General features: G+C 43.4%; 2 protein-coding genes across 3 annotated transcripts in view; one reads left to right on the forward strand and one right to left on the reverse strand.

The window, feature by feature from the left end:
• LOC130267272 (histidine--tRNA ligase, cytoplasmic-like) overlaps nt 1-19,153 on the reverse strand; it is a 93,793-nt gene extending 74,640 nt beyond the window's left edge. Inside the window, exons 1-2 of one of the 2 annotated variants that reach the window (XM_056516738.1) lie at nt 19,017-19,153; nt 2,414-2,619 (exon numbers count right to left, since the gene is read on the reverse strand). In XM_056516738.1, coding sequence (XP_056372713.1) covers nt 2,414-2,524 — 111 coding nt within the window. In that variant the 5' untranslated portion in view covers nt 2,525-2,619; nt 19,017-19,153. Of the gene's footprint in view, nt 1-2,413; nt 2,620-5,716; nt 5,860-19,016 lie in introns of those variants that run through there. The other variant, XM_056516737.1, reaches the window with a different exon arrangement.
• A 306-nt stretch (nt 19,154-19,459) lies between these two features.
• ZMAT2 (zinc finger matrin-type 2) overlaps nt 19,460-23,508 on the forward strand; it is a 57,051-nt gene continuing 53,002 nt past the window's right edge. The window contains exon 1 of the mRNA XM_056516739.1: nt 19,460-19,603. Coding sequence (XP_056372714.1) covers nt 19,586-19,603 — 18 coding nt within the window. The 5' untranslated portion in view covers nt 19,460-19,585. The remainder of the gene's footprint in view (nt 19,604-23,508) is intronic.

Consider the following 23,508-nt stretch of genomic DNA (forward strand, 5'->3'; position numbering starts at 1 on the left):
CTCTCTGATGACACGTGTCTTGGGAACCGCCCAGTTTAGAATCATATCCCCATAGCAAACCTCTTCTCTGTGCAGTTCCCGAGACAAGCAGAGATGTCAGCAGAGAGCACTGTTGCCAGACAGAAAACAACAATTCAACTTCAGCAGCTGATAATTATTGAAAGGATTAAGATTTTTTAATCAAAGTAATTTACAAATTTGTTAAAATTTCTGGATCCAGTATATATATATATATATATATATATATATATATATATATATATAAAAAGCAACTTGAAATGTGATCCCTGCATTGCTTTTATATAATTATTGGATGTAGAATGGGGGGGTTGTGCCCAGAATGGTGCGCAGTTACAAAAAGTGGTTCTCATTTTGATGTTCCTGTCCTGCAAACAAGAAACAGACAACCAAATGATTTTAATGGGCAATGTGTAATGCTTATTTTCCAAAGGGGCGCTGCAGGAAACTGAACACTTAGAGCCCATGAACACTAGGATATTTCGCTCAGAATTCATTTGTAGTGTGCTAAGTTCCTTGGTGGACCTTCTGACGCGGATCCAGATTCCACAGAAACAATAAACATGTTCATTCTTTTGGCACCCAGAAAAGCCCAGCAGTCAATTGTAGGTTGAATTTCTGCACTAAATTAAAGGAAATTTGTCATCAGTTTAACGGCACTAACCTGTTGGTACAGGCAGATAGTTTGGGTGACACTGATGATAATCATACTTACCTGTCCCTGATCAGTGGTCTTGTTCTCCTGTTATCCTCCTCCGTTCCTTGCGTTCAGGCTGCAGGCTTGGGGCACGCCCAGAGCTTCCTGATGCTCATAGCAGGGTCCAGCAGAGTAGCAGCAGTAGTGACGTCAGATAGTTCCACCCACCAAGCCTGCCGCCTGACAGGAGGAACAGAGGAAGATTACAGGATAAACAGCAATTGACATAATGGGCTCCAGCATCCAGAAGAGGAGAGCACTAGTGACCAGGGGACAGTGGCGGAGCGCAAAAGGTATGCTGATGTTTGTTTGTTTTTAATAAGCAAATAGCTTTATGCAGGACATTTAAAAAAAAAACGAAAATGACCACTTCCACAAGATAACCCCTTTATTCAGGATTCTGGATGGCGAGGATCTGTACTGAGAGGATGGAACCATCCTGTCAGGATTCCCCACAAGTACTTTATGTCATGAAAAAACATCTCAGAATCGCATTGCTAAGATTCTGGATGGCGAGGATCTGTACTGAGAGGATGGATCCATGCTGTCAGGATTCCCCACAAGTACTTTATGTCATGAAAAAACATCTCAGAATCGCATTGCTAAGTAAAAGCATGTCAAAGGTTTTAGCACTTAAAGGAGACACAGGACAGATTAGAAAAATTGGTCCCATGGAAAACATTTTGTTTCTAATCAACTTGTGCCAAAAAATTAAACAGATTTGTAAATGAATTCTATTTAAAAATCTTAACTCTACCTGTACTTATCAGCTACTGTATGTTTCGGAGGAAGTTCTTTTCTTTTTGAATTTCCTGTCTGACCACAGAGCTCTCTGCTGACACCTCTGTCCATTTTAGGAACTGTTCGGAGCAGGATAGATTTTCTATGGGGATTTGCTCCTGCTCTGAACAGTTCCTAAATGGACAAAAGGTGTCAGCAGAGAGCACTGTGGTCAGACAGAAAAGAAATTCAAAAAGAAAAAAAACTTGATCTGAAACATACAGCAGTTGATAAGTACAGCAAGGGTTAAGATTTTTAAATAGAACCAATTTACAAATCTGTTTACTTTTCTGGCACTAGTTAAAGAAAAAATGTTTTCCAGTGGAGTACCCCTTTAAGGTAAAAACAGGCTGCGTCCTTAAATGGGCACTCATCAAAAAAATTTTTTTTGCTATTGTACTCCTTATGGTAAATAAAAAATATTTCTAATATACTTTGGTTAAAAAAAAAAATGTAATTTTCTATGTTTTATTTGTGCATAAAAAAGCTCAAGAGCACATTTTCCCCCATCTTATACACAGACTTAGGACCGAAGCCCAAACACAGGAAGTGCAGCCTGGAGTGCTGAAGGGGGGTGTGTCCAACCAACAGCATATGGCAGTTAAGTGTGAGAGGAGCTATGATTGGATGAGGCTGGACACCCCCCCCTCAGCACTCCAGGCTGCACTTTCTGTGTTTGGACCTCAGTCCTAAGTCTGTGTATAAGATGGGAGAAAATGTGCTCCTGAGCTTTTTTTAAGCACAAATACAACATAGAAAAACTTCATTTTTTTTTTTAAACAAAGTATATTAGAAATATTTTTTATTTACCATAAGGAGTGCAATAGCAAAAATTTATTTTAATGAGAGTTACCCTTTAAGGGGTTAAGTCTGAAAATGTCATTGGAACAGTTTTTATTTATTGAATTAAAAGCTTACCTGAGAATTAGAAATATTAGCCCCTAAAGAAGTTGTAAATGTAAAATGTGACATTCTCTGAGCAGCCAGGATTCTCCAGCAGGATGCTGATAAACATTTTATAGCTGCCATGATGTAGATAGTTTAGGAGACTATGATTTCTCAGAACCATTTATTTTTCGGTTCAGGGTAAGTTACCCATTGATCCTTCTGTCATAACTGGAGTTCTAAGGGGGGGAAAAAGAGAGAAAAAACAATTAGGAGATAAAGTTGTGTAAACACTCACATGATATGAGGAAAAATGAATGGTGGGTGACAAACCAGAGTAAAGTACGGTAATTTATTAGGTAATTCTCTGTTCAGGAAATCCATCTAAAAGATAGTGCAGGGAGTGGCTACAAAGTGTGCTTAATAGAAATAACTTTCATGTATTAAATGTAAGCCATGTAATGTTCTATGTAAACAGGGCCTTGAGATCTATCACTTGCTGTCATACTGCCCCCAAAGTTTATATGTGATCACTAGTGATCGCAGCCATAGGGCACCCGGTGATCAATACAACTATTCTACTAAGAGTTATGCAAAGTTCTTTTAAATCAATGACTGACTTTTTAGCAATCATTTACTTAAACACATTTTGTGGATTATATTTGTTCTAATATATTCTAATATACAGTGGGGGATCAAAAGTTTGGGCACCCCAGGTAAACATTTGTATTAATGTGCATAAAGAAGCCAAGGAAAGATGGAAAAATCTCCAAAAGGCATCAAATTACAGATTAGACATTCTTAAAATATGTCAACAAAAGTTAGATTTTATTTCCATCATTTACACTTTCAAAATAGCAGAAAACAAAAAACTGGCATCTGCAAAAGTTTGGGCACCCTGCAGAGTTAATATCTTGTACTGCCCCCTTTGGCAAGTATCACAGCTTGTAAACACTTTTTGTAGACAGCCAAGAGTCTTTCAATTCTTGTTTGAGGTATCTTTGCCCATTCTTCCTTACAAAAGTCTTCCAGTTCTTTGAGATTCCTGGGCTGTCTGTCATGCACTGCTCTTTTAAAGTCTATCCATAGATTTTAAATTATGTTGAGGTCAGGAGATTGTGAAGGCCATGGCAAAACCTTCAGTTTACGCCTCTTGATGTAATCCCCCGTGGATTTTGAGGTGTGTTTAGGATTATCCATTTGTAGAAGCCATACACTCTCTAACTTCAGCTTTTTCACAGATGGCATCAAGTTAGCATCCAAAATTTGCTGAAATTTTATTGAATCCATTTTTCCTTCTACTCGTGAGATGTTCCCTGTGCCACTGGCTGCAGTACAACCCCAAAGCATGATTGATCCACCCCCATGCTTAACAGTTGGACAGAGGTTCTTTTCATTAAATTCAGTTCCCCTTCTTCTCCAAACGTACCTTTGCTCATTTCGGCCAAAAAGTTCAATTTTAACCTCATCGGTCCCCAGAACTTGTTTCCAAAATGCATCAGGCTTGTCTATATGTTCATTTGCAAAGTTCAAACGCTGATTTTTGTGGTGAGGACGTAGAAGAGGTTTTCTTCTGATGACTCTTCCATGAAGACCATATTTGTACAAGTAGCTCTTTATAGTGGAATAGTGTACCACAACTCCAGTGTCTGTCAGATCTTTCTGGAGGGCTTGTGCATTCAAACGTGGGTTTTGAATAGTTTTTATCACAATCTTGCAAGCTGTTCTGTCTGATATTTTCTTGGTCTTCCAGATCTTGCTTTAACTTCCACTGTGCCTGATTACTGCCATTTCCTAATTACATTCCGAACAGAGGATATTGACATCTGAAAATGTTTTGCTATCTTCTTATAGCCTTCTCCAGCTTTGTGAGTGTCAACTATTTTCAGTTTCAGATTTCTAGACAACTGCTTAGAGGAACCCATGGTGCTGATTGTTGGGGCAAGGTCAGATGAGTCTGGCCATTTAAAACCTTTGAGATTGACATCACCTGGTCTTCCCAGATGATGACTGAGAACAATCCATGACACTGGCAGGTCTCAGCTTTGCAAAGGGGGCAGTGCATGCTATAAATTCTGCAGGGTGCCCAAACTTTCACAGACGCCATTTTTTTTTGTTTTCTGTTATTTTGAAAGTGTAAATGATGGAAATAAAATCTAACTTTTGTTGACATATTACAAGAATGTCTAATCTGTAATTTGATACCTTTTGGAGATTTTTCCATCTTTCCTTTGCTTCTTTATTCACATTAATACAAATTTTTACCTGGGGTGCCCAAACTTTTGATCCCCACTATATTGTTATTAACCAAATTACAAACTTTACAAATGGGTGTTAGGCTGGGGGCAACACAGCAAAACTGACCACAACAAAGTTTGTTGAATTGCGCTGCCTGCATCACAGCTAAAGAAAAGGAATGGGGTCATGTTGTGACCCATAATTTGCCCCATTCACTTTTATTAGCTGTAATGCGGGCAGTGTCAACCTTTGGCTGGTTGACCTGCTTTGTGCCTAAAGTTATTGTGTCACTCCGGTTCAAAAACACAGAAGAACACTGAAATGTAACTTTTATTTCAACTCACACTAAAATCCTTAGCTTAAAAAAGCCCGCCAAATCACAGCCTATGGTTGTGATTTGTATGACTTTTTTAAGCTTAGGATTTTAGTGTGAATTGAATTAAAAGTTAAATTTAAGTGTTTTTCTGTGATTTGGGTTTTGGACAACACTGTAGTTATATATATGAATAAATCTCAGTGATTTTTGTAATTCTGGTTCAGGTTGGAGAACAAAACCCCCTATACATCATTAATATCACATAACAACAACCCCAGTATGGTCATGGAACTGTGCACATGTGGCAGCCGCAGCATGACAATCTGGTCTTTTATAGAAAACTAGCTGAGTACCCGGTGTTGCCCGGTTTTTCCTTCCTAATCCTTGTTGGGGAGGAAAATAAACAAAGGAAGAAACTTTTGACTTCATATCCCGTCCTCATATATTGTTGTCATATCCCGACCTCATATCACGACCCGTAATATGTGTACCAGGTATTGAAATATCTCCAGCCATACAGAAGTTATGTGGGAACATTAAAGTCCCATGCAAATCAATGGGAAATGTAACAAAAACCCCGACCCTCACAAATGGGGGTAGTTAAGGGTTAAATTAACTATCCTATATGTTAAGTGGACATATAAGTAACATGTGACCAAGTATTATGGAAATATCTCCAGCTGTTTGGAAGTCATGCAGTAACATATTTCCCATAGACTTGTATAGGACTTTAAACATAAACCCCGCCCCTGGCAAATGGGGGTGGGTAAGGGTTAAATCACCTATATTATGTTTGTTGTTGACATATAAGTAACATGTGTGCCAAGTTTCATGTTAATATCTTTTGGACGTGATGATTTTTATCGTTCTTATTCACACTAAACGGCTCTCTTTGAAGTAAAGTGGAAGTTATAACTTTATCGCTCATCTCATCTGCTACATTTAACAGACACTTTGGGGGAGATTTATCAAAACCTGTGCAAAGGAAAAGTTGTCAGTTGCCCATAGCAACCAATCAGATCGCTTCTTTCATTTTTAACAAGGCCTCTGCAAAATGAAAGAAGCGAGCTGATTGGTTGCTATGGGCAACTGGGCAACTTTTCCTTTGCACAGGTTTTGATAAATCTCCCCCTTTGTATGTACTTTGTTGCCAATACAGTACATTGGCTTCATGTGATGACCAATTCTAACCACTGTGGCTGCTAAACTAGATTAGAACTATTCTATTGACTTTAGACATTGGCTGCTATCTGATACAAAATATTTTATGAACATTTACATAATAAGGTTGGCAATCTATAATTTACATTTTTTTTTTTTTTTTTAATAAGCACATTCTTTCTAATACCTGGGCAAGGGCCCTGCCCAGGTGTTTTAATATAATTTTAACTCAATAAATGCACATTATTGTTTAAGTTATATGTTGCAGGTATTTTTATTATTACAATAATCAAGATAGGATTACTTTAGTCATTATTAGTTTCATTTCCATTTATCTCTTACTTTTATTTGTGACCTACCATCTGTCAATTTTTCTATATCTTTTATCTCCATCTTTTTGCTCTTTCTCCTTTTCACTTATTTTTTCTTATATCACTATCCTTGAGGACTGGTCATATCATTTCTTCATTATATTTTTCTATATATTTCTTGGTCTTGGGGTAATCAGACCTTACCACTTTACCTCAGGCTAGTCATTGATTGAGCTGCACTGCCCTTGATTTTATTCTACAGTTCCTAAAATGGACAGAGATGTCAGCAGAGAGCACAGTGGTCATGATGTCAGCAGAGAGCACTGTGTTCCAAAAAGAAAATAATCATTTCCTCTGTAGTATTCAGCAGCTAATAAGTACTGGAAGGATTAAGATTTTTTTATAGAAGTAATTTACAAATCTGTTAAACTTTCTGGCACCAGTTGATTAAAAAAATAAAAGTTTTCCACCGGAGTACCCCTTTAATCATAGCCCGAAACATGTCAGGCAGTTTGGAGCCTGCTGGGTGTTTTGTAATGTCGTGTTTTATAAAGATATAATAAAGAAGACTTTTGTTCCTCAAGTGCAGGGCATGTTTCTTCTGTGGCTTGTTGGACAGCACAGCACGCATGGCCATTCCAGTGGGCTGAGAGATAGCGGACAGTGTATGGTCTGTTTACGATGTGTGGTGTGCAGGTATGCGTACAAACTAATGTTGTTCTGGACCTAAGTATTAATCAAAGTTTTCCCATACGTATATTATATATATTTTATATATAAATATATAATATATATATAAATATATAATATATATATAAATCTATATTATATATATAAATCTATATTATATATATAAATCTATATTATATATATAAATCTATATTATATATATAAATATATATTATATATATAAATATATATTATATATATAAATATATATTATATTTATATATATATATATATATATATATTTATATATATATATATATATAACTTCAAAAAATGGTGCGGCACTCCAAATATCCAAAAAATAACTTATTTATTCCACATGTCAAACAGTGCGACGTTTCAGCCCCTCAATGGAGCTTTTTTCAAGCATAGTGATACCACACACAGGCTGGGGTTATATACCCAGCTAAGTAATAAACAGTAATTACATAATTAATCAATACAGTGATAAAAATACATAAAATGACAGTGCAATTTGCAAAAAATAAAGTGCTTAAGAGTACCATAGGTACATATATAATGTGTACAGTGTCACAGTGAAAGTTTAAAAGCAATGTGGCTTGAATGTACAAAACTCCATCATAATAATAGTTAATAATACACCACTGATGCATATAAACATTAATTAAATATACATATACAGAAAACGCCTACCCGCTCTGTTGCCATGCCGTTCGCCACGTTTGGCTTGTATACAAACAGTATGCGCCTGCGCCAGAAAATCTCCTAATCTGTTCACATCCTGTTTCCGGGATGTCTGGCCAGTCACGTGGGGCGCCATGCGATCACATGACCACAGGAGCTAACACGTGACCATCAACCGAAAGTCTCCATGGCAACGGCGGCGCTAACAGCACCGCCGTCTCCATGGAGACCACCCGTCGGGAACACTTCTAACATGGATGCCCAGTACCCGGGTCCAGCCCACTGACGCACAGACGCAGCGGCCGTGGGCAAGGAAAACTAAATAAATAAGTGGAAAAATATCCAATGTGCAATGAATGAATACATGTAGTGTGTCTGTGTCTGTATGGCTGAATAGAACTAACAATGTGTGAGAAGGTAAATGAAAAATGCAAAATAGAAAATAAATAATAAAAATAAAAAGAATGAAAATTAAAATAATCAAAAAAAAATTTTTATAAAAAAAATTTATAATGATGAAGATAATACATGAAATGAAAATAATGACAAAAACACAAAATGAACAAAATAGTATATATATATAAAAGAAAAAAAAAAGCTCTCTAAATTATGAAAGCCGACTCCATTGGCATTAGTCCCACAAGGGGTATGGGTATCTATTAGCTTATTAGCATTTCAGGACTGGGAGCCTCCCTGGTATGCAGAACCACCACTCCTCCCCCCATGTACAGAGGGCATAGGTCTGGCAGTAACCGGGGGACCTGAGGCTGTGAGGCCATATAGCCCCCATGGCCCCTGGTCTACCCCCTGCATCCAATTCAGGAGTGCGCCAGCCATCAAGCGGCGCCAATCCCATGCCTAGCATGAAGCAATTTACGTACCACATATGGAGGGCTATCTAAGGGATAAAGCACATCCCTACAGAACCCTAAAATGAATAATAATAATAGAAAAAGAAAAAAAAGACAAAATGAAAAAAAACTTATAAATTAAAATACCACAAAAAAATAATAATAATAAAATAAAAAAATAAAAAATAAATAAATAAATAAAAAAAATAAAAAATAGGATTAAAAATTGTTTTAAGAAAAAACAAAAAATGGTGAATGCTGAAGAAAAATACACTTGTACAAAATGTGTGTAATCTTATCAGTGATGTCCCTCCCACAGTAGCTGCGCTACATCAGTTACATAGGCTAGAACCCGAGCGCTGTAACATCCATTAAACCGGTCAGATTAGGTTACTACCATAAAAAAATTTTTTTGTAGATACAGAACAGCACAAAAAACATAGTGATATGTAAATAGGCACAGAACGGGTGGCGTATTTCTTCACATTCCATCAAATCCTTCCTATCTTCCATATCTGAAAGGTATAGAAACAAGATATCAATATACAATATGGGTATCACCACCATATGTCTGAAGAAAAAAGTGAATGGCAGGTTAAAATGTCTCTCAGGGTACTATCTAAATGGCATTAAATTCAACGTTCAATCCATTGGGCTTCAAACAGTTCAATTGGTGTATCCACCAAAGTTCTCTTTTTCTAAGCTTGGCCAGTCTATTCCCCCCTCTCGCTGGGACTGGCACATGGTCAATGGCCATAAATCTGACCTGTTTTTCGTTGTGACCCTTTTCACAGAAGTGTTTGGCAACTGGCAAGTCAAGTTTCGCTCGTCTAATTGAGTATCTATGGTTGTTCATCCTTGTCTTGAGGCTCCATGTGGTTTGACCCACATATAGGAGTTTACAAGGACAAAGCAACACATAGATAACCCAAGTAGAGTCGCATGTGAGATAAAACTTCAAAGAGTAAGTCCGTTTGGTGAGAGGATGTACAAAGCTAGACCCTTTGACCATTAATGAACAGTTCACACACCCCAAACAAGGGAATGAACCCAGTTTAGGTGTGGCAAGTGTCGTCTGGGCATGATCAATGTTAGATAGTAATGTTCTCTGTCCCAGTCTGTCCTTGAGGTTCTTAGACCTCCTATATGACATTAGTGGCTTATTGTTAAATTCTACAATATCACCAAAGCTCCTGCTTAAAATATTCCAATGTTTATTCAATATAGTAGAAATTTGTCCACTGCACGTGGAATATGTAGAGGTGAATGGGATTCTGTTCATCTTGGTCTTGGGTCTAGCTGTCATAGTAGATTCTCTAGTCATAAGTGATATAGTGTTCCTATGTTGGTCCACCAATCTACGTGGGTATCCCCTGACAGTAAAGTCACCGGTCATTTTGTCAAGTGTCTCTTTTAAGGTCTCCTCGTCATCAATCACTCTCTTCGCCCTCAGCATCTGGCTGAAGGGGAGAGACTGTACCATTTTCCTAGGATGGCAACTGGTGTAATGCAATAGAGTGTTCTTGTCTGTGGGTTTAGAGTATAGGCTTGTGTGTAATGTGCCCCCTTCATTTTTAACCAACACGTCAAGAAAACTCACACAGTCACTAGACTGAACCATAGTAAATTGTATAGCAGAATCAATCCTGTTAAGAAATGTATGGAACTCTTCTAGTTCCTCCAGCGACCCTTCCCATAGGAGGAAGATGTCGTCAATAAATCTCCACCACCCCAATGTCTGAAGTGGTGGGATGAATAGACGACACCTTCCTCCATGGCCGCTATGTAGAGGTTGGCGTACATGGGCGCCACATTAGTCCCCATGGCGGTCCTGACTAGTTGCAAAAAATATTGTTCTTCAAAAATAAAATAATTATGGGTCAATATTAAATGAAGTAACTGCAACATAAAGTCTTGGGCCGCAATGGAGTACTGTGATTTAGACAATGTATGTTTAACCGCATCAATACCTGCCTCATGCCTAATAGAAGTATAAAGGCTAGTTATATCAAAGGACACCAAAATTACGTTGGGGGGAGCTCTGATGTTGTTGATTTTGTTCAAGAAATCACTAGTGTCACGTATATACGACTTTGCCGAAAACACAAATGGTCTTAATATCTTATCAAGAAAAATAGAGGCGTGGCTAAGGACGGAATCCCGGCCCGAAACGATGGGCCTTCCAGGTGGATCAACTAGTGATTTATGGATTTTCGGCAAGACGTATATCGAAGGAGTGACAGGAAACCTCACAATCAAAAATTCAAATCAAAACCAATGGGATTCAACACAGTAATTTGTCCAAGATGAACATGTGGCTTTGAAAGAATTGGTCCAGAACCACGACCTCACCATAAAACCCGCAGACAAGGGCGGTGGGGTCGTGGTGATGGACACAATTAAATACAGAAATGAAATATATCGACAACTTGTTGACACCAATACTTACTGTAAACTAGACAGGGATCCTAGAAGCGACATCATGATAAAACTGACTGGTTTGGTTGATCAAGCATTTGAAGAGGGGATTATTGATGATAAGTTGAAAGAATTTTTGATTGTGAGGTTTCATGCTTGAAAAAGGTGGTGGATATCACTGAAACGTTGCATTTGAACATGGTTTAATAAACACTGTTGTGTTTTTTACTTGAACCCGTGAGTGCTGCTGGACTTATTGTTGGTATCTATCTATCTATCTATCTATCTATCTATCTATCTATCTATCTATCTATATATATACACACACACTTTTTTTTTTTTTTTTTTTTTACACTGACCAGAGCAGAAGACCCCGGGAGATGGCCGGAGCAAGGTGAGGGGACCTCCGGCCGCCATGCTGGATGATTGGATCGCCGCAGCAGCACTGCAGGCGATCCGATCATCCATTGAAAGTACTGCACTGCTGCAGATGCCGTGATCTGTACTGATGCCGGCATCTGAGGGGTTAATGGTGGACATCCGCGCGATCGCGCTGATAGCCGCCGGGACCTGCAGCGCATGACACGTAAATGTGGCGCGTAAATGTACGTCATGTTGCGTTAAATACCATGGCACCATGACGTACATTTACGTCCATTGTCGTTAAGGGGTTAAAGTAAAATTCAGGAGCACATACGTGTGATTATCAATCCGCACGATATGAACATCTCAGGTGCCTCTTGGCACTGTCCCAATGTACACCAGGGTGATAGATCTTCTTTAACTTTTTATGGTGTAGAACTGGTACAAAGACCAGTACGTGGGGGTGACCGTGTTAGACTTTTACGTAACAGAGAGGTATTTTGGATACATACTTTGCATACAACACAACCACATGGATTAAATCCCAGGACTGACTTCATATTCCATTATTAAATTGTAGAAGAACTTCCTTTTGTTTATTTTGATCTGTCTTCATCTTGTACTTTCTCATATATATATTTTTTATTTTGAGAAGTTTTATATTTGGAGTCACTATCCCACCTCACCAATGCATAGCACTGTTTTCCTTACGTCTATGTGTATTTTCCATTCATTGTTACATATGTTTGGTATGAAGGTAGTTTTGTGTCAGTGTGTTACCGATATGTTTATTGTAGGGATATCCCCATGCCATTTTTTTAAGACAGAGTACGAGTACAGATACTTTAATTCTAGTACCCGCCGATACAAAGTACGAGTACTTTTATTTTAAAGGGAATCTGACACCAGGGTGACCCGGTTTCTGGCGCTGTTTACCGTATATGTGGGTTCCTTGTGTGCAATGGAGGCGGCTGCTGTAGTATGAGCCAAGATTTCTCTCTTCTCCATTGGACAGAACAGGGAATTTGCATTGGCGGCGAGACTGATGATCACATGGTGAGCAGCGGTAGAAACCGGGTCACCTGCACTACCTACCTATAAATTCAAGTTAGTGCAGGTGACTCTGCTGTAAGATTGTCTTTAATAGTAGGTAGTATCCCACTGCAGACATTAGCATCAGCCCCCTGGCAGTCATTAGTAGTAGCCCCCCTTGTAGACAGCAGCCCCCCTGTAGACCGTGGGCTCCCATTTAAACAGCAGCAGGCCCCCGCCCCGTTTAGACAGCAGCAGGGCCCCCCCTCCCCGTTTAGACAGCAGCAGGCCCCCCCCCCCCCGTTTAGACAGCAGCAGGGCCCCCCCTGTAGACATTAGTAGCAGCCCCCCCTCCTTGCAGGCAGCTCACCTCCTCTGTTGGGTGCTGGTGCTCCACTGCCCCATTCTCCTGTCCTCTGGTCCACATCATGGCATCCTATGGAGGAGCATGTGACATATACGTCACTCTGCTTCCTCCACAGTGTTACGCTGGGCGCAGGGGAGGAGGCGGAGTGACGTGTGTGTCACATGAGCCTCCATGGAACACTATGATGCGGACGGTTGGACAGGAGAACGGGTCAGCAGAGTGGTAGCAGGCATGGTATCGGGGACATTAAACAAGTCCCCGATACCATGCAAATGACCAGTATCGGGACATCCCTAGTTTATTGTGTACGGCTTGATCCGGTAGTGGGAAAGCAGGGGTTAATTCCTAGGATTATTCCCTGGAACTCCTCCTTACCACTTCCGGGTCCCCATATATACCTGACTATACCCAAGACTTTGTGTGCATAGACGAAGGGTTCTACCCGAAACGCGTCCACGCTGTCTTTTTAGTTGCTGTTTTACATTGGCTGTTCCGCATTTTTTGCGATTTTTACTAGGACCCAAATAAAGTTTTCATCATTTACCACTGGCATTTCTGTACTTTGTCTAGCTATGAAAATACAGGTGAATTTTTCCATCCATAATTATGGTGCAAATCTTGGCCTGACCGTAGGTCTATTGACCCATGTCACAGGGATCTATGATGCTGTTAATTCATGTCACTACAGCAGTGGTCTAGCTGGAATTTGTGGCCCATAAAAGTCTGCTATACTCAGGGATGTGGAAATCCTATCGCCTGACGCCCTGGACAAGTAGTTCTGGGCGCCGGGCAGGTGAATTTCTCATACATTTAGCCCTGTATCGGGCTATCAGGGCTGGACTGAGTTTATTTTTATAACGCTGGTGTGAGGTGCAGACTGACTGGAGGAGCAGGCGCAGACTTGCATGGGACGCAAGTCTGCACCTCACACCGGCGCTCAGGGTGTACAGAGCGGGCTCCTGCCTCGAGCCTGCTCCATACCTGACGGCCCCCAGCTGATTTCAGATGCCGGGGGCCGCCGCTAATAGACCGGCATGCGGCACTCGCCGCGGCCGGCCATTAACCTTTTAGATCACCGCTGTCAAAGTTGACAGCGGAGTCTAAAGGTTTGTTATAAACATCCCCCGCAGCACGATCCCCCTGTGGAGGTACCCGGAGGGCTTACCTCTGCATTCATGGCTGCCCCCATAGATCTGCATTTGATTGAGCCTCTCTTGAGCAGGCCCAACCAAATGAACACAGATCAATGGAGTTCAATAAAACTGCATTGCTCTGTATGAGGAATCTAATGATTCCTGCTAATGAAGTGTATGAGAAAAAAAATATATATAAAAAAAAAAAAAACACCCATTAACCACTTCCATATTAATAGTTCAGATCACCCGCTTTTCCCATTTTCCATATAAAAAAATATGTAAATATAATAAAAATAGACTATTTTTGGTACTGGCGCATGCATAATTGTCCGAATTATTAAAAAATAACATTTTATATCCCGTATGGTCAATGGCGTTAACATTAAAAAAAAAAAAACACAGAATTGAGGTTTCTTATGTTTATAACTAGAGATGAGCGAACTTACAGTAAATTCTATTCGTCACGAACTTCTCGGCTCGGCAGTTGATGACTTATCCTGCATAAATTAGTTCAGCTTTCAGGTGCTCCGGTGGGCTGGAAAAGGTGGATACAGTCCTAGGAGACTCTTTCCTAGGACTGTATCCATCTTTTCCAGCCCACCGGAGCACCTGAAAGCTGAACTAATTTATGCAGAATAAGTCATCAACTGCCGAGCCGAGAAGTTCGTGACAAATCGAATTTACTGTAAGTTCGCTCATCTCTTATTTATAACATCATATCCCCCCAAAAATCCGATCAATATCAAAATGGTACCGATACATACAGCAGATTACGGCCCAAAAATTGAGCCCTTATACAGCCCGATATGTGGACCTAAAGTATTAAAATAATGTGTAAGTTTGACCACAAGGTGAATAGCGAAAAAAAAGAAAAACCACAAATTTATGTACTATTTTGATTAAAATTATTTTGTCTACCAGGACAAGTGGATTTTCATGAGGGACAAGTAGATTGTGTTCAATTTTAGTCTCTTGGACAAGTAGTTTTTTGCTTTTTTTATTTCCACACCCCTGTATACTGAAAGCGAAAATGTTTATGCCCTTACAAGAGGCTCTGCTGCAGAAATCCAAGGCTGCCAGTCAGATTTGTGCCCTGGATGTGTTGGAGGATTTACAGAAGTATAATGCCCATTCATTGGGGCTCATATATTTGTGGCATTTCCATTTTGCTGTGTCATGTACAAAAAGCAAAAAGGCATTTTTTTTTTTTTTTATTATATGAATGACAAATCCGCCCTAAGGGCTCATTCCCATCACAATATTGTAAATGTACAGCAAAGCATTATATATGTTACGACAAAAACTTTTGAGGTATTGTCCAGCCATGTCCAGGACACTCATGTTTAAATTGTACTGATTCTCCGTCGTGAGGCCTCCTATAATTGTGAGTTACAGCCAAGTGAAGTGCGTGGCAGTACAGTCTATGGTGAACGAGTCCGGCATGAGTGACAGCGGCGAGAGGCATGCGCTGCTATGCGCTTTATCCAGCTGCAATCGCAGTGATCGCAGTAGGTCTTAGTACGGAGATTAGGTGTGATCTAAACTTCTGACATATCTGGACAACATGTGACAAGTTTTTCCAAATGACAGTAATGCTCTAAAAAGGTACCCAGTATCCAGGCATGAACATTAAAAGCATTGCGGTCATTAAAGGGGTAGTCCAGTGCTGAAAAACGTATCCCCTATGCTAAGGATAGGGGATAAGTTTCAGATCGTAGTGGGTATGACCGCTGGGGCCCCCCCCCCCACAAACTCCTGTAAGGGGCCCCGGCTCGCTGGCCAGATAGCGGGTGTCGACCACCACACGAAGCGGCAGCCAACATGGACCCCTCAATACAGTGCTATGACTGTGCCGGATATTGCCGGAGGCAGCGCTCCGGCTCTGCCATAGAGTTGTATTGAGGGGGGTGTGTTAGCCGCTGCTTCGTGCGGTGGTCAACACGCCCCCTTCCCGCGGGGGCCCCAGTGGTCGGACCCCCCGCGATCTGAAACTTATCCCCTATCCTTAGCATAGGGAGATACGTTTTTCAGCACTGGAAATCTCCATTAAAAACAACTTTTGGCATGTCAATCAGACATGTCAAAAGTTGTTGATCGCACCGGGTCTCACTCCTGAGACCTGCTGCGATTGTGAGCTATGAGCCTGTGAAGTGAGCAGCATTACAATGATGGGATGCCAACGTATGCCTGAGAACTGGGGGTGTGCAGTCATAAAGCTGTGTGATTCTAGCCTAAGGAAACCAACTTTATTTACTATACAAATAAAAATAAAATATATACCGTATATACTCGGGTATAAGCCAAGTTTTTCAGCACGATTTTTCGTGCTGATAACACCCCCCTCGGCTTATACTCGAGTGAACTCTCTGCCTGTCAATCCCTTCTCAGTGGCCTTCAACCTGTGGACCTCAAGATGTTGCAAAACTACAACTCTCAGCATGCCCGGACATGCTGGGAGTTGTAGTTTTGCAACATCTGAGGTCCGCAGGTTGAAGATCAATGGATTAACAGGCGGTGATGATGTAGGGGTGTGTGGGATGATGACGGGGGGGTGATGACAGGTGGTGATGATGAAGGGGGGGTGTGGGATGATGACAGGCGATGATGATGAAGGGGGGATGATGACGGGGGTGTTAATGACGGGGGTCTGGATGATGACAGGGGGGGGATGATGACATGGGGGGATGATGTATTTCCCACCCTAGGCTTATAGTCGAGTCAATAAATTTTCCTGGGTTTTTGGGGTGAAATTAGGGGCCTCGGCTTATATCCGGGTCGGCTTATACTCGAGTATATACGGTAGCTGTACAAACGTAAAGCTATATGTTTAACATATATGTATTAAAAAAATAAAATAAAAAAAAAGTGATACACACATGCAAAAGAACACTGTTTGTAGAGCTGGGCGGTATGACCAAAAATGTGTATCACAGTATTTTTGTAACTTATGGCAGTTCCATGGTAATTATCAGCGCTGCCCTGTCCTAATCACATGTCACCCGCAAGCGCTGCACTTCTCGTCCTCCTGTTTGTTGGGGGCTGCCGGCGCTGAAACTCTGTACTGTACGCTGTATCCCTATGCCCGGGCTGCAAAAGATAAACAAAATAAACTTTAACTCCCCTCCCGTTTGTCCGGTAACGGCCTCACCTGCTTTCTGGGGACGGGAACGTCGGTGAGCCGTCAGCCTATCACCTGCCGAAGCGATGTTCCGCCTCGGCCGGTGGTAGGTTGAGCGCACTGTCATGTAAGAAGCCGGCTTCTTATATGACAGTGCGCTCAGCCTATCACCGGCTGAGGTGGAACATCGCTGCGGCAGGTGATAGGCTGACTACTCTCCAACGGGGGAAAGCGAGTTAAAGTTTATTTTGTTTATCTTTTTGCAGCCCGGGCATAGGGATACAGTATACAGTACAGAGTTCCAGCGCCGGCGGCCCCCAACAAACAGGATGGCAAGGAGTGCAGCGCTTGCGGGTGACATGTGATTAGTTCCCCGATGGGGACAGCGCAGCGCCAGGTTGATAATTCATTCATTCCAGAGGGGGAGGTGCCCAACCGGTATTACATATGGGAAAAATTCATATTGTGCTGGACAAAAATTTCAGTATTTGGTATGAACCAGTATACCGCCCAGCAATAACTGTTTGTCCGACTACATTTCTCAGAAAAACATGCACTTTTTTTTTTTTTTTTTTTTTTTCTTTAAGAGCCCAAAAAGTTACCCAAGTGCAAGTGTTCACACAAAAAACCATGCACAAGGATGCGGTCCATCGCAAGCCCTTCTCCGAAAGGAGAGAGGCCCCCAATAAACCAAACCCTTAACCTCCGGGCCAAAAGGCCCCTGCAAGATTCCCGGTACAATGTCCCCCTTCACCGAAGCTACTCAGAGACTGAAAGGGGAATAACTGGGCAAAAACCAAGTTGTCACCAAGGAGCCAGCAAGGATGCCCAGAGCATGCCAAGGTGTGAGGGGAACTACATGGCCATACACACCTCCCTGGCAGGAGGGACACCCAACAGGGCTACTGCACCCTGACCAATCCTTGTGATGGATAAAGAACACAAAACCTCGACTCAGTGACAAAAACATAAAGAAGTGAATGTGCGCAATGTAGAACTGCCCGGATCTATAAAAATTCCCTGAAACATACCAGTGATGTCATCACATCCTAAAAGTGTGAACTAGAGATGAGCGAATTTACAGAAAATTCGATTCGTCACGAACTTCTCGGCTCAGCAGTTGATGACTTAGGGTACATTCCCACACGGCGTATTTGCTGCTGCGTATTTTATTTTCTCTGTTGAAGTCAATGGGTAGGAAAATACGCAGCAAAATACGCCGTGTGGGAACATACCCTAATCCTGCATAAATTAGTTCAGCTTTCAGGTGCTCCTGTGGGCTGGAAAAGGTGGACACAGTCCTAGGAGACTCTTTCCTAGGACTGTATCCACCTTTTCCAGCCCACCGGAGCACCTGAAAGCTGAACTAATTTATGCAGGAAAAGACCAACTGCTGAGCCGAGAAGTTCGTGACGAATCGAATTTACTGTATATTCGCTCATCTCTAGTGTGAACACAACCTTATACTGTACTTTGAGTGATCCCGGCACATGTATTACCTGATACCTCTCACACACTGTGAACATCTAGAATGGTGCTTCCCAACCAGGGTGCCTCCAGCTGTTGCAAAACTACAACTCCCAGCATGCCCGGACAGCCAAAGGCTGTCCGGGCATGCTGGGAGTTGTAGTTTTGCAATAGCTGCAGGCACCCTGGTTGAAAGGCTGTCCGGGCATGCTGGGAGTTGTAGTTTTGCAACAGCTGGAGGCACCCTGGTTGAAAGGCTGTCTGGGCATGCTGGGAGTTGTAGTTTTGCAACAGCTGGAGGCACCCTGGTTGGGAAACACTGATCTAGAATTACAAACAGCAGTATGAAATAGAAAATACACCGGTTTTCTGCGCTCCGCACTGTATTGTATAATGAGGGACATAGATACAGGTAAAATAAATATATAACATTCATGCAGGGTGTGTAACCTGTGACTTCCCAGAATACTGTGCACCAGCTGACCTTGTATTCATTCATGCCTATTGACTAGCACTGGTCCTCCGCTCCTCTCTGATCCTCCAGTACACAGCCCACGTGATCCCGCCACCTCCAGAAGTAAGAAACACTTGTCCAGCCTCTCGCTGAACTCTATGGTGCGTGACGTCACGGGCGCTTATACGCTATTGTAGACTTAGACTTGTGACATAATATTTAAAGTACGGCATTGCGAGTATACAATAAACTGGCAGTGCAGTCATATATTATCCTTTAATTTCAGAAACGACCTTGTATACAAATTTTTAAATAATCATTTGCCCACATTAAATATGGCGCCTGGTGTCTCAACCAGAAATGCCTCCCCTGTTTTTCGTTTATAGAATTTCATTATACCCGATATCGTAACATATTAGTCACGTGTATGATACTGTATAAGAAGTACAGTTCAGGTGTATAGGCTCCTCCTCCCTGATATCCCGCCACGACCAATCGCTGGCAGTAGTGGGCGGGGCTAAAGCCGTGGTCATGGTGACTACAGGAGCTATCGGCCCGCATGACGTCATTTAGCGCGACAGTCGGCTTTAGGGTGCAAGATGGCGTCAGGAAGTGGGGTGAGTGATCTCGGAGCCGCGGCTGTGGCTCGGGTCTTCCTTGGTGCCGGTTCCTTTGTTATCTAAATGTTTTAGTGTGAACGATCATCTGCTTTCTACCTCATTGTTGACTTCCTGCTCCATCCAGCTGCACTGCTGGGAGTACAAGTCGTGGAATAGTCTGCTGCTTGTGTTGGGATGAGCTGGTCATAAAGCAGTGAACTGTCGTAAAGATATCCATAGACAACAGCCTCATCCCACTATTTTATCTGTGAAGAATAGGTGGCTGGTCAGTGTGTGATCCTGGCACAATATGGCAGTTACATTACACCCTATAACAGAGCTATATGTGGGGGACACCTTTTTAGAAGTTCATCGTTTAATGGGACACTTCTTACCATACCACCAATGGCATTGCGTGTCCTACAATGCATAAAGTGATATCAGTATCAGCATTAGAAATATGGCTTCTTTCCCCTGTGCCGTTTCATCCCCTGCCTCATCAACCCCTGTGCCAATTCATCCCCCGCTTCATCAACCCCTGTGCCAATTCATCCCCCGCTTCATCAACCTCTGTGCCAATTCATCCCCCGCTTCATCAACCCCTGTGCCAATTCATCCCCCGCTTCATCAACCCCTGTGCCAATTCATCCCCCCGCTTCATCAACGCCTGTGCCAATTCATCCCCCCGCTTCATCAACGCCTGTGCCAATTCATCCCCCCGCTTCATCAACGCCTGTGCCAATTCATCCCCCCGCTTCATCAACGCCTGTGCCAATTCATCCCCTGCCTCATCAACCCCTGTGCCAATTCATCCCCTGCCTCATCAACCCCTGTGCCAATTCATCCCCCGCTTCATCAACCCCTGTGCCAATTCATCCCCCCGCTTCATCAACGCCTGTGCCAATTCATCCCCCCGCTTCATCAACGCCTGTGCCAATTCATCCCCCCGCTTCATCAACGCCTGTGCCAATTCATCCCCCCGCTTCATCAACGCCTGTGCCAATTCATCCCCCGCTTCATCAACGCCTGTGCCAATTCATCCCCCGCTTCATCAACCCCTGTGCCGTTTCATCCCCCCGCTTCATCAACCCCTGTGCCGTTTCATCCCCCCGCTTCATCAACCCCTGTGCCGTTTCATCCCCCCGCTTCATCAACCCCTGTGCCGTTTCATCCCCCCGCTTCATCAACCCCTGTGCCATTTCATCCCCCCGCTTCATCAACCCCTGTGCCATTTCATCCCCCCGCTTCATCAACCCCTGTGCCATTTCATCCCCCCGCTTCATCAACCCCTGTGCCATTTCATCCCCCCGCTTCATCAACCCCTGTGCCATTTCATTCCCCCGCTTCATCAACCCCTGTGCCATTTCATTCCCCCGCTTCATCAACCCCTGTGCCATTTCATCCCCCCGCTTCATCAACCCCTGTGCCATTTCGTCCCCCGCTTCATCAACCCCTGTGCCATTTCGTCCCCCGCTTCATCAACCCCTGTGCCATTTCGTCCCCCGCTTCATCAACCCCTGTGCCATTTCGTCCCCCGCTTCATCAACCCCTGTGCCATTTCGTCCCCCTGCTTAATCAACCCCTGTGCCATTTCGTCCCCCTGCTTCATCAACCCCTGTGCCATTTCATCCCCTGCTTCATCAACCCCTGTGCCATTTCATCCCCCTGCTTAATCAACCCCTGTGCTGTTTCATCCCCGCTTCATCAACCCCTGTGCCGTTTCATCCCCCCGCTTCATCAACCCCTGTGCCGTTTCGTCCCCCCGCTTCATCAACCCCTGTGCCGTTTCGTCCCCCGCTTCATCAACCCCTGTGCCGTTTCGTCCCCCCGCTTCATCAACCCCTGTGCCGTTTCGTCCCCCCGCTTCATCAACCCCTGTGCCGTTTCGTCCCCCCGCTTCATCAACCCCTGTGCCGTTTCGTCCCCCCGCTTCATCAACCCCTGTGCCGTTTCGTCCCCCCGCTTCATCAACCCCTGTGCCGTTTCGTCCCCCCGCTTCATCAACCCCTGTGCCGTTTCGTCCCCCCGCTTCATCAACCCCTGTGCCGTTTCGTCCCCCCGCTTCATCAACCCCTGTGCCGTTTCGTCCCCCCGCTTCATCAACCCCTGTGCCGTTTCGTCCCCCCGCTTCATCAACCCCTGTGCCGTTTCGTCCCCCCGCTTCATCACCCCCCCCCTGTGCCGTTTCGTCCCCCCGCTTCATCACCCCCCCCCTGTGCCGTTTCGTCCCCCCGCTTCATCACCCCCCCCTGTGCCGTTTCGTCCCCCCCGCTTCATCACCCCCCCCTGTGCCGTTTCGTCCCCCCGCTTCATCACCCCTCCCCTGTGCCATATTGTCCCCTCCTTCATCCACCCCCCTGTGCCATATTGTCCCCTCCTTCATCACCCCCCCTGTGCCATTTTATTCCACCCCTTCACCAACCCCTGTGCCATTTTATTCCACCCCTTCACCAACCCCTGTGCCATTTTATTCCCCCCCATGTTATTTGATCCCCTTTGTGCCATTTTATTCCTCCCTTCATCAACCCCTGTGCCATTTTATCCCCTCCCCCCCTTCACTAACCCCTGTGCCACTTCATTCCCCCCTTTGATCCCCTCTCTTGGGCCACTTCATTCCCCCCCCCCCTGTGCCATTTTATTCCTCCCTTCATCACCCCCTATGCCATTACAGCCCCCTGCCTTCGTCCCCCCCTGTCGACCACCCCTTTTGCCTCATTGATCCTCCCCTGTGCCATTTCTTCCCCCCCTTTCATTATCCCTTGTGCCATTTCATTCCCCCTTTTACCACTGTCCCCCTTCGCCCCTTTGATCCCCTGCTGTGCCATTGCATTTCTCACATGGCCTGTGTCCCCCCCAATGCACTCCGGCTAATTTATATTTTTTTTAAATACTTTTTATGAAAATTTTTCAATTAACAGTACAGTATAGACAGTTAGATACATAAGCCTCAAATGAGGCGGTGTACAAAATGTTCACATTGCAGACCATCACAGGTTCGCATGCCATGTACTGGAACACAAACATCAAACACAAAGGAAAAATAAAACTACCAAGTAGTGACTAGCATTTGAACGTCGCCCATAAGGTGGGATTAAATATCAGGTTGTGTGTCTCGTTCAGGGTTAAATAAGCGACATATCTACCATGGTACCTCATCCAGCAAACAATCGGTGTTTACAAGTGAATGCTGGGCTCCTAGCTAAAGGGTGAATGTGCGACAGGGGAGATGTTGATAACAATCTATCTATGTCTACCTTCCGAATATATATCAATGCAGTGTTTTGAAGCTGTCCAACATCCCCAACGCCTCTGAAATGATATAAAACGACCCGCTCCCATGGTACACTCCGGCTAATTTAAGTGTAGGGTCTCTGACGAGTGACCTTCTCCCCTCTCCTCAGTACATGGGCTCATACACACAGTCCTATTAAAGGATCACACAGACCAGTGGTCTCTAATCTGTGGACTTCCAGCTGTTGCAAAACTGTAACTCCCAGCATGCCCGGACAGTAGGAGTTGCAGTTTTGCATCATCTGGATGTCCACAGTTTGTAGACACCACTGATGTAGACTATGATGGGCTTATTCTCTGCCTCCTACTCTCATATGTGGGGAGGGGAATTTGTCAATGCTTGACGCCAGAAAACTAGGGTTAAAAAAAAAAGCACACACTTTTGTCCAAGTCCTGATACTACAGGAACATTTTGATAGATTTTTCTAAGAATCTGCGGTATGCCCTGCCCCCTGGATGTGACTGGAGTAGAAGACATGATGTAGAGCTAGGACTGTGGGAGCAGCTTTGGAAGGAACTGGAATATGAGACAGGATGTAACAGCAAAATGGTGACTGCAGCTCTGGATGTAACTAAAGTATAAGACATGTCAGAATAGTAGACTTGTGAGGACAGCTTGGGAGGTGCGTCTT

The sequence above is a fragment of the Hyla sarda genome, chromosome 4 (assembly GCF_029499605.1).
Source record: "Hyla sarda isolate aHylSar1 chromosome 4, aHylSar1.hap1, whole genome shotgun sequence".
Taxonomy (NCBI): domain Eukaryota; kingdom Metazoa; phylum Chordata; class Amphibia; order Anura; family Hylidae; genus Hyla; species Hyla sarda.